Genomic DNA, 12,779 nt, shown 5'->3' with positions numbered 1-12,779 from the left:
ATAAAGGTAACACTTAAACAACACAATGTAACACCAAGTCAATCACACTTCTGTGAAATCAAACTGTCCACTTAGGAAGCAACACTGATTGACAATACATTTCACATGCTGTTGTGCCAATAGAATAGGCAACAGGTGGAAATTATAGTCAATTAGCAAGACACGCCCAATAAAGGAGTGGTTCGGCAGGTGGTAACCACAGACCACTTCTCAGTTCCTATGCTTCCTGGCTGATGTTTTGGTCACTTTTGAATGCTGGCGGTGCTTTCACTCTAGTGTTAGCATGAGACTGAGTCTACAACCCACACAAGTGGCTCAGGTAGTGCAGCTCATCCAGGATGGCACATCAATGCGAGCTGTGGCAAGAAGGTTTGCTGTGTCTGTCAGCGTAGTGTCCAGAGCATGGAGGCGCTACCAGGAGACAGGCCAGTACATCAGGAGACGTGGAGGAGGCCGTAGGAGGGCAACAACCCAGCAGCAGGACCGCTACCTCCGCCTTTGTGCAAGGAGCAGCAGGAGGAGCACTGCCAGAGCCCTGCAAAATGACCTCCAGCAGGCCACAAATGTGCATGTGTCTGCTCAAACGGTCAGAAACAGACCCCATGAGGGTGGTATGAGGGCCCGACGTCCACAGGTGGGGTTTGTGCTTACAGCCCAACACCGTGCAGGATGTTTGGCATTTGCCAGAGAACACCAAGATTGGCAAATTCGCCACTGGCGCCCTGTGCTCTTCACAGATGAAGCAGGTTCACACTGAGCACGTGACAGATGTGACAGAGTCTGGAGACGCCGTGGAGAACGTTCTGCTGCCTGCAACATCCTCCAGCATGACCGGTTTGGTGGTGGGTCAGTCATGGTGTGGGGTGGCATTTCTTTGGGGGGGCCGCACAGCCCTCCATGTGCTCGCCAGAGGTAGCCTGACTGCCATTAGGTACCGAGATGAGATCCTCAGACCCCTTGTGAGACCATATGCTGGTGCAGTTGGCCCTGGGTTCCTCCTAATGCAAGACAATGCTAGACCTCATGTGGCTGGAGTGTGTCAGCAGTTCCTGCAAGAGGAATGATGCTATGGACTGGCCCGCCCGTTCCCCAGACCTGAATCCAATTGAGCACATCTGGGACATCATGTCTCGCTCCATCCACCACAGACTGTCCAGGAGTTGGCGGATGCTTTAGTCCAGGTCTGGGAGGAGATCCCTCAGGAGACCATCTGCCACCTCATCAGGAGCATGCCCAGGTGTTGTAGGGAGGTCATACAGGCACGTGGAGGCCACACACACTACTGAGCCTCATTTTGACTTGTTTTAAGGACATTATATCAAAATTGGATCAGCCTGTAGTGTGGTTTTCCACTTTAATTTTGAGTGTGACTCCAAATCCACACCTCCATGGGTTCATAAATTGGATTTCCATTGATTATTTTTGTGTGATTTTGTTGTCAGCACATTCAACTATGTAAAGAAAAAAGTATTTAATAAGATTATTTCATTCATTCAGATCTAGGATGTGTTATTTTAGTGTTCCCTTTATTTTTTTTAGTAGTATATTTCGGCTAGTCATGTTTCTAGGCTAGCCATGTTTCTAGGCTAGCCATGTTTCTAGGCTAGCCATGTTTCTAGGCTAGCCATGTTTCTAGGCTAGCCATGTTTCTAGGCTAGCCATGTTTCTAGGCTAGCCATGTTTCTAGGCTAGCCATGTTTCTAGGCTAGCCATGTTTCTAGCCTATATTTAACCAGGTAGGCCAGTTGAGAACAAGTTCTCATTTACAACTGCGACCTGGCCAAGATAAAGCAAAGCACTTCGTGACAAAACAACACAGTTACACATGTTATTAACGGCTAGGCTATCCATGTTTCTAGGCTATCCATTGAATAACTGACATTGAATTAATTTCCCAAGAATAAGGCTTCATTATCATGCCTTTAAAGCTTATTTTCAACGAGTCCTTTGAGAGGCTGTAGGTGTAACCCAACACCCTTATTTTGTGTCGCTCCCTCCCCTCCCCTCCCTCCCCATCCCTCTCCCCTCCCACACCTGTCTCCCCACCCGTCTCCCGTCCCCTACTCCTCCCCCACATTCTTCTCCCCTACACAATCCCTCTCCCCTTGCCTACTTTTCCTCCCTAACCCACCCTTTTCTCCTCCCCTCTCTTCCCCCCCCCCCGCCGCTCACCCCTCCCCCATCCGTATCCCCTCCCCCAAGCTTCTCCCCAAACCATCCCTTCCTCTTTGTCCTCGTTGTTTCATACCAGGGTTTTTCTTGAATTGCAGTGGCATTTTACTAAATGTACTGAATAAGACTCTCATTTCTTTCAATATTTTACCCAGATTTGAGCAGAGAATACAGCAAAGCATATTTAGTTTATTTGAACAAAGAACCATCAGTCTGGAGGATACAGACAGCTCAAGAGGTATGCTTAGATATACAGAAAAAATTGACATGTACTGTATTTTACCTAGAATTAAGCTTATGGCTCGAGATTTTGGTGCTTAAAAGATGCAAAATTCTCCAACTTACCACTCCCCATCAGTCCTCGTGTACTTTGTGCCCCCCTCAGATTTGTGGGGGTGCATGACACCCCTGATTGATAACATCACTTTAAGGTTTAAGTTCCTTAGATTTGAGCATCTGTGGTTTCCATTTAACAAAATCTGTCAATAAACAAAAAATGTCTAATCGTTGTTACCACTCTTACTGGCGGCACAATGTTATCATAATGGGGTATATTATTTAAAGTCATTAAGCTGCCGTATTAGTTGATTTAGGCCAGTAAGATGTACTCATTGTGGATTAGTTGGTAGAGCATGCACCACCAAGGTTGTGAGTTCATTTCTCACAGGGGATCAGTATGAAAAAGTCTAAAGAAATATATACTTACTACTGCAAGTTGCTCTGGATAAGAGCGTCTGCTAAAATGTAATGTAAAAAAAAAGACAGTCATTTGTTTTCCTTAAATACCATTCTAGTTTGTTCAGCCATCTCTATCATAAAAAAAAAAATGAATTGGGAATGAATGGGGTTCTGGAATGAATGGGGTTCTGGAATAGAGGCTAGAAATAAGGTCTGAGGTTAAAACAGGTTTAGGAGATCTGATACGTTTTGTTCTATGAGATAATTTCAGTCAGTTAACATGACCTTTATGAATTATGAAGCCTTTGTGTGCTTTGTGTTTTTTTAAAATATTTTTTATTACATAAATGCTTCAAAATGCACAAAAATAAAGTACCGTTAGCTGATGAAGATAATCTCATAGAACAAAACGTATAAAATCTCCTAAACCTGTGTTTACCACATAAACCCATTTTCGGCCTTTATCGAAATCCCTACAAAAACGTAATTCATTTTCATCCAACGAACCATGGCGGAGTTAAAATGCCTACAAAAAGACGCCATTACTATTTCTCTCTACGCAACAGCAATTGAAGAACCACCCACCAACCGTGTCCCCAGCCAACCAGACTCTGCTGTAGCTTCCTGCCTGTCTGTCTGCTACCAGGCGTATATAAAACCCCACCTCTTCCTTTCTCCTACAGTTCTGCCTTCTCTTCTGAATCCTCGACGTCAGCCTGTGAAGGAAAAGGAAACTAGACAAAATGGTGAGTGCTGACGCAGATGATAAAATCAGTTATATATTTATTTTACATGGTATTCAAACGAAAATGATAAGATTAGATTAGATAAAGTTGAAAAGCATGTGGACGATGGATTCTGTTATATAAAGACCATGGCGGTGGCACATGCCTGAAATATGTTTTGCCTACTACTTATTCATTTTTTATTTTATTTATTTAACCTTCATTTAACTAGGAAATGATTTCGTCACTGTGTACTAATCGTTCTATAAAGTATTTAGACATTTCTGTTAAGTAAAAATAAATGCAGTAAAAACAACGTACCAAGTTCACCCACCCTGAGGATGGAATCTAATGCGCAATTGGCTTTGATTCCCGCCCTTAACTTTGTCATTATCAGCAGATTTTCTGCATTACCTGTTCTTCATATGTTACTGTGTTATGTATACAGCTGATTAAAGGATGCATGTGATTTTAGAATTATTTAGCTTAAAATATATATATATATTTATTTTTTACAATGTATAACTGTACATCCAATGTGGGTCATTGTTCTACTTGTTCATAGACTGTCCATTGTTTAAATAAAAAAACACTTAGCTTCAGGACAAAAACATGAATTGCAGATACCATTTTTATTTTTTATATATATATAAAAAAATGTACATGGTTTTTTCTGAGATTTCGGCATTTGAAAGAGGAGGATGACATGAAGAGGAGAAGCCGTTTGACATGGTAGCCATTTTCTGTGAGCGCGGTCTGTCGCTGTTCGTACAGTGCAGTTGGTGCGCAGCTGGTTGGACGGAGGGAGGAAGGAGAGAGAGGGGGAGAAGGGGAGAGAGGGAGCGGGGGGTGGCCCACAGGAACAAGGCACACCTTTTCGTCTCTGGTCCTCTGCTCTTAAAGATGCAGAGTCATAAAAAAAAAAACAACGATCTCAAACGGCAGAGGATTTACAAGATGACTTACAGCATGAGTGTCATATATCCAAGATGGTGGCCAAGCAGGATAGCCTAGCCAATGGCTGTGTTTGAGAGCATCAAAACGATGGCAGACTGATCTACAAATTAACTTTCATCATAAATAATGACTCATTATTGACTTATTATTAATTGTAGATCAGTCAGTAGGGGGAATAGGGGTTTGGAAAAGATGAGGTCTGAGGTTAACACCGGCTTTGGACATATTATATGTTCTGTTTATGAATTATGAAGAGTTAATACATTTTTATTACCAACTGTAAATGCTTCAAAATTCACAAAGTTACATTAGGCCATTCTATTACTGTAATAGATAGACAATTTAAAGGGAAATGGAGAAAGCAATGTTGTCTTTTAGTAGTAGTTTAAAAAAACCAAAAAACATTTGTATATCCTATCAATCATGTTAGTTTACTCTTTTCATATTCTATGAAATGGCTTTAAACCTAAACATTTGTATAGGCATTATGTGATTTTAAGTTTCCATGTGGTTGATCTCTTGTACCTCCTCTCTTTCAGCGTGAGTGTATTTCTATGCATGTGGGCCAAGCCGGAGTCCAGATGGGCAATGCCTGTTGGGAGCTGTACTGCCTGGAGCATGGGATCCAGCCGGACGGACAGATGCCCAGTGACAAGACTCGTGGAGGTGGAGACGACTCCTTCAACACCTTCTTCAGTGAGACCGGAGCCGGAAAGCATGTCCCCCGTGCAATCTTCGTAGATCTGGAGCCCACTGTCATCGGTAAGATGAGACATCCTCTGAAATCCTACAGGAAGGTTCATAATCTTTTGAATGAGTTGGTTTAATATTCTGTCCCAAGATGTTCTGAATTTACCTTTGTCTTTCAGATGAGGTGAGGACAGGTATCTATCGCCAGCTGTTCCACCCTGAGCAGCTCATTACGGGTAAGGAAGATGCTGCCAACAACTACGCCCGTGGTCACTACACCATCGGCAAGGAGATCATTGACATCGTGCTGGACAGGACACGCAAATTGGTGAGTCATCATTCTGAAATGGGGTTCTATCTAGGCTTCTACAGGTACATGTTTCTACGGGGAACCTTTTTTTCCCCTTCAAGGTTGTTCGATGGAAGAAAGCTATCTACAAGGTGTGTTTTTGGGTGGTTCTATCTGGAAGATAAAGGGTTCTTTTACAGGAACAAGCCGAAGAGGTTATAAAAAGGTTATAAGTAGAAAATGCGAACAGGTTCTCCATTATATGTTCTTACTAATGTAACGTCATATGTAATAATGTTATTGTACCATTTCTCCATTCAGGCTGACCAATGTACTGGACTCCAGGGATTCCTCATCTTCCACAGCTTTGGAGGAGGCACCGGCTCTGGTTTCACCTCCCTGCTGATGGAACGTCTGTCTGTGGACTACGGAAAGAAGTCTAAGCTTGAGTTTGCCGTTTACCCAGCTCCCCAGGTGTCCACAGCTGTGGTGGAGCCCTACAACTCCATCCTGACCACTCACACCACCCTGGAACACTCTGACTGTGCCTTCATGGTGGACAATGAGGCCATCTATGACATCTGCCGCAGGAACCTCGATATTGAGCGTCCCTCGTACACCAATCTCAACAGGCTCATTGGTCAGATCGTCTCCTCCATCACTGCCTCCCTGCGATTCGATGGAGCCCTGAATGTTGATCTGACAGAGTTCCAGACCAACTTGGTGCCCTACCCCCGTATCCACTTCCCCCTGGCTACCTATGCCCCAGTCATCTCCGCTGAGAAGGCCTATCACGAGCAGCTGTCAGTCGCTGACATCACCAACGCCTGCTTCGAGCCAGCCAATCAGATGGTGAAGTGTGACCCTCGTCACGGCAAGTACATGGCCTGCTGTCTCCTGTACCGTGGTGACGTTGTTCCCAAAGATGTCAACTCTGCCATCGCTGCCATCAAAACCAAGAGGAGTATCCAGTTTGTGGACTGGTGTCCCACTGGCTTCAAGGTGGGTATCAACTACCAGCCCCCTACGGTGGTACCTGGAGGAGACCTGGCCAAGGTCCAGAGGGCCGTGTGCATGCTGAGTAACACCACAGCCATCGCTGAGGCCTGGGCTCGTCTGGACCACAAGTTTGACCTGATGTATGCCAAGAGAGCCTTCGTGCACTGGTACGTTGGTGAGGGCATGGAGGAGGGAGAGTTCTCTGAGGCCAGAGAAGACATGGCTGCCCTGGAGAAGGACTATGAAGAGGTGGGCACTGACAGCGTGGGAGAAGAGGATGAGGAGGGAGAGGAATATTAAAGTGTTAAACAAACTAGGTGTTTGCAACCGTACATTCCAACACTGTTGGAGGCCTACACTTAACATGACGGCAACACATTCCCCACTGCAGTGTTAACAGTCTCTGTTACATCTGGTCATGTGTCAGGGTTCTCAATAAACGCCACGTCTCTTGTCTAGACGAAAAATAGAATGTCAAATGAGTGTTTTTTTTGGGGGGGGGGGGGGTGATCTGTGGGGCTTTTCGCAGAGGCCACAGCCTACTGCCGTCGATATTAATACTGTTGTAGCCTACTGAAGTGACGCAGGTAAAAAAAAAATCACTGAATCATTTTTAGCGTCTGAGTGACTCATTAAACTAATTTCTTTTGGGGGGGGAAATCTATGGATATTCGGTAGCGATTCAACCCAACGTTTCTGCTGAACTTGTACATGAATGCTGACTTCAACTTCATTGAGATGGACCACTGTTGGGTGGGAGCCTCTCCAGCAGCAAACTTAGTTTGAAATACTCGTATTATTTGCCTATAACATGTATTCACTGATTTTTGACTGGGCTATTTTTCTCTGACCATTTCCTCCTAACAAACATCACATACACAACACAGTGACATGTTGCAGCTCTAGTATTCTCATCTGTAACCAGGAGGTGGCACAGTTACCTAATGTAAATCAATCACATGTATTTATAAAGCCCTTTTTTACATCAGCTGATTTCAGTGCTTATACAGCATAAAACCCCAAACAGCAAGCAATGCAGATGTAGATGCACGGTGGCTAGGAAAAACTCCCTAGAAAGTCCAGAACCTAGGAAGAAACCTAGAGAGGAACAGGTTCTGAGGGGTGGCCAGTCCTCTTCTGGCTGTGCTGGGTGGAGATTATAACAGCACATGGCCTAGATGTTCATAAATGACCAGCATGGTCAAATAATAATAATCACAGTAGTTGTCGAGGGTGCAACAGGTCAGCAGTAAATGTCAGTTGGCTTTTCATAGCCGATCTTTGAGAGTATCTCTACCGCTCCTGCTGTCTCTAGAGAGTTGAAAACAGCAGGTCTGGGACAGGTAGCACGTCCAGTGAACAGGTCAGGGTTCCATAGCTGCAGGCAGAACAGTTGAAACTGGAGCAGCAGCACGACCAGATGGGCTGGGGACAGCAAGGAGTCATCATGCCAGGTAGTCCTGAGGTATTGTCCCACGGCTCAGGACTGGGGACAGCACGGAGTCATCAGGCCATGTAGTCCTGAGGCATGGTCCCAGGGCTCAGGTCCTCCAGGAGGGGAGGGAGAGAGAATTAGAGGGAGCATACTTAAATTCACACAGGACACCCGGATAAGACAGGAGAAATACTCTATAGACATAACAGACTGACCCAAGCCTTCCCCGACACAAACTATTGCAGCATAAATACTGGAAGTAGTGGTACGGAATGTGGGAAATGAACAAGGACTGACGCCATAAAGATGTTTAGAGATCTCTGCTTGGATATAACCTGTTTTGGCATGGATATGGCCATTAAAGGTTTCCACCATTCCTATGGTGTGGGCGCGATCAATGATCAGAGCATTGTCTTCTTCAAAGTTTTGGTTCAGGACCGCGTCACTGCAGGTGGTGGTAAATCACCAATATTAGCTTTATAAAAAAAAAACAAAAAATAAAATAGCCTAAATGGCTCCGCCCATGCTCTCACACACCATAACGAGACAATTTAGTCCTGTGAAAAAGTCAACCATTATAATTTGCTACATTTATTATTTTCTGTAAATGTCTCACACTGAAATAGAGACTATTACAGATGCATACACTTTGGGAAATACAAATGAATATCTTGCAAGCAGCCACATTGTGGTTCTCACTTGGTGCTGTTGCCTGGACCGTAGATGTATTAAATGAACTGCAGGACAACTTTGGTTCTTCTGCTTACATGGCCCTCAGGCTGAAAACAACAAAAGGACTTAGTACAGGTTGCAATAAAGGAAGGCTCCTCCTGGAGATGTTCTCCCAGGCCCGGAACACAGGAGACTTAAAGTCCCACCCCAATATATACATTTCCCCTCTGGTGCAATGATCAGAGAGAGTGAAGGAAGAGAGGGAACACTCATTCATTACCTGTGATCAGAGATAGTGGAGGAAGAGAGGGAACACTCATTACCTGTGATCAGAGAGAGTGAAGGAAGAGAGGGAACACTCATTCATTACCTGTGATCAGAGATAGTGGAGGAAGAGAGGGAACACTCATTACCTGTGATCAGAGATAGTGGAGGAAGAGAGGGAACACTCATTACCTGTGATCAGAGACAGTGGAGGAAGAGAGGGAACACTCATTACCTGTGATCAGAGATAGTGGGGGAAGAGAGGGAACACTCATTACCTGTGATCAGAGATAATGGAGGAAGAGAGGGAACACTCATTACCTGTGATCAGAGATAATGGAGGAAGAGAGGGAACACTCATTACCTGTGATCAGAGATAGTGGGGGAAGAGAGGGAACACTCATTACCTGTGATCAGAGATAATGGAGGAAGAGAGGGAACACTCATTACCTGTGATCAGAGAGAGGGAACAAGGAAATAACAAAATCATAACACAATTAACATAATTACATTATAATATAACTCCCGTTCATACAAAAACACATCATGGTGAAATGATTCAAGTATGCATATAACTAAGTTGATGGAAAATGGACTATGCTCATACTGGCCAGTAGAATGAAGGATAAATACATAAATAAACATCCACACACCTACTCTCTCATTCTCAGCCCCCCTTAAGATAGAGATGAAAGCCTCCCTTCACACTTGGTAATGCTTATTTTTGGGAACTGTCTATATAGAAGTTCCTGGGAAAAAAAATGTAAACAACATAAAAACGTACAAAAATTATTTTGTCCTGTATAAATGAGATCGTTCTAGTAAGTTCTGGAAGCATTCGGGAACGCTTAATAGAAGTTGCACCATGTTATCTGAAATGGTACGACACCAGGTTTAGCAGCACCATGTTATCTGAAATGGTACGACACCAGGTTTAAAGGCACCATGTTATCTGAAATGGTACGACACCAGGTTTAAAGGCACCATGTTATCTGAAATGGTACGACACCAGGTTTAAAGACTCCATGTTATCTGAAATGGTACGACACCAGGTTTAATGACTCCATGTTATCTGAAATTGTATGACACCAGGTTTAAAGGCACCATGTTATCTGAAATGGTACGACACCAGGTTTAAAGACTCCATGTTATCTGAAATGGTACGACACCAGGTTTAAAGGCACCATGTTATCTGAAATGGTATGACACCAGGTTTAAAGGCACCATGTTATCTGAAATGGTACGACACCAGGTTTAAAGACTCCATGTTATCTGAAATGGTACGACACCAGGTTTAAAGACTCCATGTTATCTGAAATGGTACGACACCAGGTTTAAAGACTCCATGTTATCTGAAATGGTACGACACCAGGTTTAAAGGCACCATGTTATCTGAAATGGTACGACACCAGGTTTAAAGACTCCATGTTATCTGAAATGGTACGACACCAGGTTTAAAGACTCCATGTTATCTGAAATGGTACGACACCAGGTTTAAAGACTCCATGTTATCTGAAATGGTACGACACCAGGTTTAAAGGCACCATGTTATCTGAAATGATACGACACCAGGTTTAAAGACTCCATGTTATCTGAAATGGTACGACACCAGGTTTAAAGACTCCATGTTATCTGAAATGGTACGACACCAGGTTTAAAGACTCCATGTTATCTGAAATGGTATGACACCAGGTTTAAAGACTCCATGTTATCTGAAATGGTATGACACCAGGTTTAAAGACTCCATGTTCTCTGAAATGGTACGACACCAGGTTTAGCAGCACCATGTTATCTGAAATGGTACGACACCAGGTTTAAAGACTCCATGTTATCTGAAATGGTACGACACCAGGTTTAAAGGCACCATGTTATCTGAAATGGTACGACACCAGGTTTAAAGACTCCATGTTATCTGAAATGGTATGACACCAGGTTTAAAGGCACCATGTTATCTGAAATGGTACGACACCAGGTTTAAAGACTCCATGTTATCTGAAATGGTACGACACCAGGTTTAAAGGCACCATGTTATCTGAAATGGTACGACACCAGGTTTATAGACTCCATGTTATCTGAAATGGTACGACACCAGGTTTAAAGACTCCATGTTATCTGAAATGGTATGACACCAGGTTTAAAGACTCCATGTTATCTGAAATGGTACGACACCAGGTTTAAAGGCACCATGTTATCTGAAATGGTACGACACCAGGTTTAAAGACTCCATGTTATCTGAAATGGTACGACACCAGGTTTAAAGACTCCATGTTATCTGAAATGGTACGACACCAGGTTTAAAGACTCCATGTTAAAAGGCACCATGGTAACTGAAATGGTACGGCACCAGGTTTAAAGACTCCATGTTATCTGAAATGGTACGACACCAGGTTTAAAGACTCCATGTTATCTGAAATGGTACGGCACCAGGTTTAAAGACTCCATGTTATCTGAAATGGTACGACACCAGGTTTAAAGACTCCATGTTATCTGAAATGGTACGACACCAGGTTTAAAGACTCCATGTTATCTGAAATGGTACGACACCAGGTTTAAAGACTCCATGTTATCTGAAATGGTACGACACCAGGTTTAAAGACTCCATGTTATCTGAAATGGTACGACACCAGGTTTAAAGACTCCATGTTATCTGAAATGGTACGACACCAGGTTTAAAGACTCCATGTTATCTGAAATGGTACGACACCAGGTTTAAAGACTCCATGTTATCTGAAATGGTACGACACCAGGTTTAAAGGCACCATGTTATCTGAAATGATACGACACCAGGTTTAAAGACTCCATGTTATCTGAAATGGTACGACACCAGGTTTAAAGACTCCATGTTATCTGAAATGGTACGACACCAGGTTTAGCAGCACCATGTTATCTGAAATGGTACGACACCAGGTTTAAAGACTCCATGTTATCTGAAATGGTACGACACCAGGTTTAAAGGCACCATGTTATCTGAAATGGTACGACACCAGGTTTAAAGGCACCATGTTATCTGAAATGGTACGACACCAGGTTTAAAGGCACCATGTTATCTGAAATGGTACAACACCAGGTTTAAAGACTCCATGTTATCTGAAATGGTACGACACCAGGTTTAAAGGCTCCATGTTATCTGAAATGGTACAACACCAGGTTTAAAGGCACCATGTTATCTGAAATGGTACGACACCAGGTTTAAAGGCACCATGTTATCTGAAATGGTACGACACCAGGTTTAAAGACTCCATGTTATCTGAAATGGTACGACACCAGGTTTAAAGGGACCATGTTATCTGAAATGGTACGACACCAGGTTTAAAGACTCCATGTTATCTGAAATGGTACGACACCAGGTTTAAAGACTCCATGTTATCTGAAATGATACGACACCAGGTTTAAAGGCACCATGTTATCTGAAATGGTACGACACCAGGTTTAAAGGCACCATGTTATCTGAAATGGTACGACACCAGGTTTAAAGACTCCATGTTATCTGAAATGGTACGACACCAGGTTTAAAGACTCCATGTTAAAAGGCACCATGGTAACTGAAATGGTACGACACCAGGTTTAAAGACTCCATGTTATCTGAAATGGTACGACACCAGGTTTAAAGACTCCATGTTATCTGAAATGGTACGACACCAGGTTTAAAGACTCCATGTTATCTGAAATGGTACGACACCAGGTTTAAAGACTCCATGTTATCTGAAATGGTACGACACCAGGTTTAAAGACTCCATGTTATCTGAAATGATACGACACCAGGTTTAAAGGCACCATGTTATCTGAAATGGTACGACACCAGGTTTAAAGGCACCATGTTATCTGAAATGGTACGACACCAGGTTTAAAGACTCCATGTTATCTGAAATGGTACGACACCAGGTTTAAAGACTCCATG

General features: G+C 43.4%; 1 protein-coding gene across 2 annotated transcripts; it reads left to right on the top strand.

Annotated features, from left to right (window-relative positions):
- The first annotated feature begins 2,231 nt into the window (after window positions 1-2,231).
- On the top strand, window positions 2,232-6,982 carry tba (tubulin, alpha 8 like 3-1). Of its 2 annotated transcripts, XM_082968803.1 has the most exons (5): window positions 2,232-2,410; window positions 3,534-3,596; window positions 5,072-5,294; window positions 5,402-5,550; window positions 5,833-6,982. In XM_082968803.1, the coding sequence occupies exons 2-5, from the start codon at window positions 3,594-3,596 to the stop codon at window positions 6,808-6,810; spliced, it is 1,353 nt and encodes a 450-aa protein (XP_082824929.1). In that variant the 5' UTR covers window positions 2,232-2,410; window positions 3,534-3,593; the 3' UTR covers window positions 6,811-6,982. The 2 variants fall into 2 exon arrangements, with proteins under 2 accessions (XP_082824929.1, NP_001167032.1); NM_001173561.1 differs by lacking the exon at window positions 2,232-2,410 and having other exon boundaries at window positions 3,538-3,596; window positions 5,833-6,977.
- Window positions 6,983-12,779: the final 5,797 nt, after the last annotated feature.

This window comes from Salmo salar, chromosome 25, assembly GCF_965601325.2.
Source record: "Salmo salar chromosome 25, fSalSal1, whole genome shotgun sequence".
Lineage (NCBI taxonomy): Eukaryota > Metazoa > Chordata > Actinopteri > Salmoniformes > Salmonidae > Salmo > Salmo salar.
This window is presented reverse-complemented; position numbering and strand designations above follow the sequence as displayed.

What these genes read in the sequence shown, in the direction of transcription:
- tba (XM_082968803.1), top strand. An exon ending in TCTGGAGCCCACTGTCATCG is followed by an intron (nt 5,295 to 5,401) that starts GTAAGATGAGAC and finishes TTTGTCTTTCAG; the next exon opens with ATGAGGTGAGGACAGGTATC. An exon ending in TGGACAGGACACGCAAATTG is followed by an intron (nt 5,551 to 5,832) that starts GTGAGTCATCAT and finishes TTCTCCATTCAG; the next exon opens with GCTGACCAATGTACTGGACT.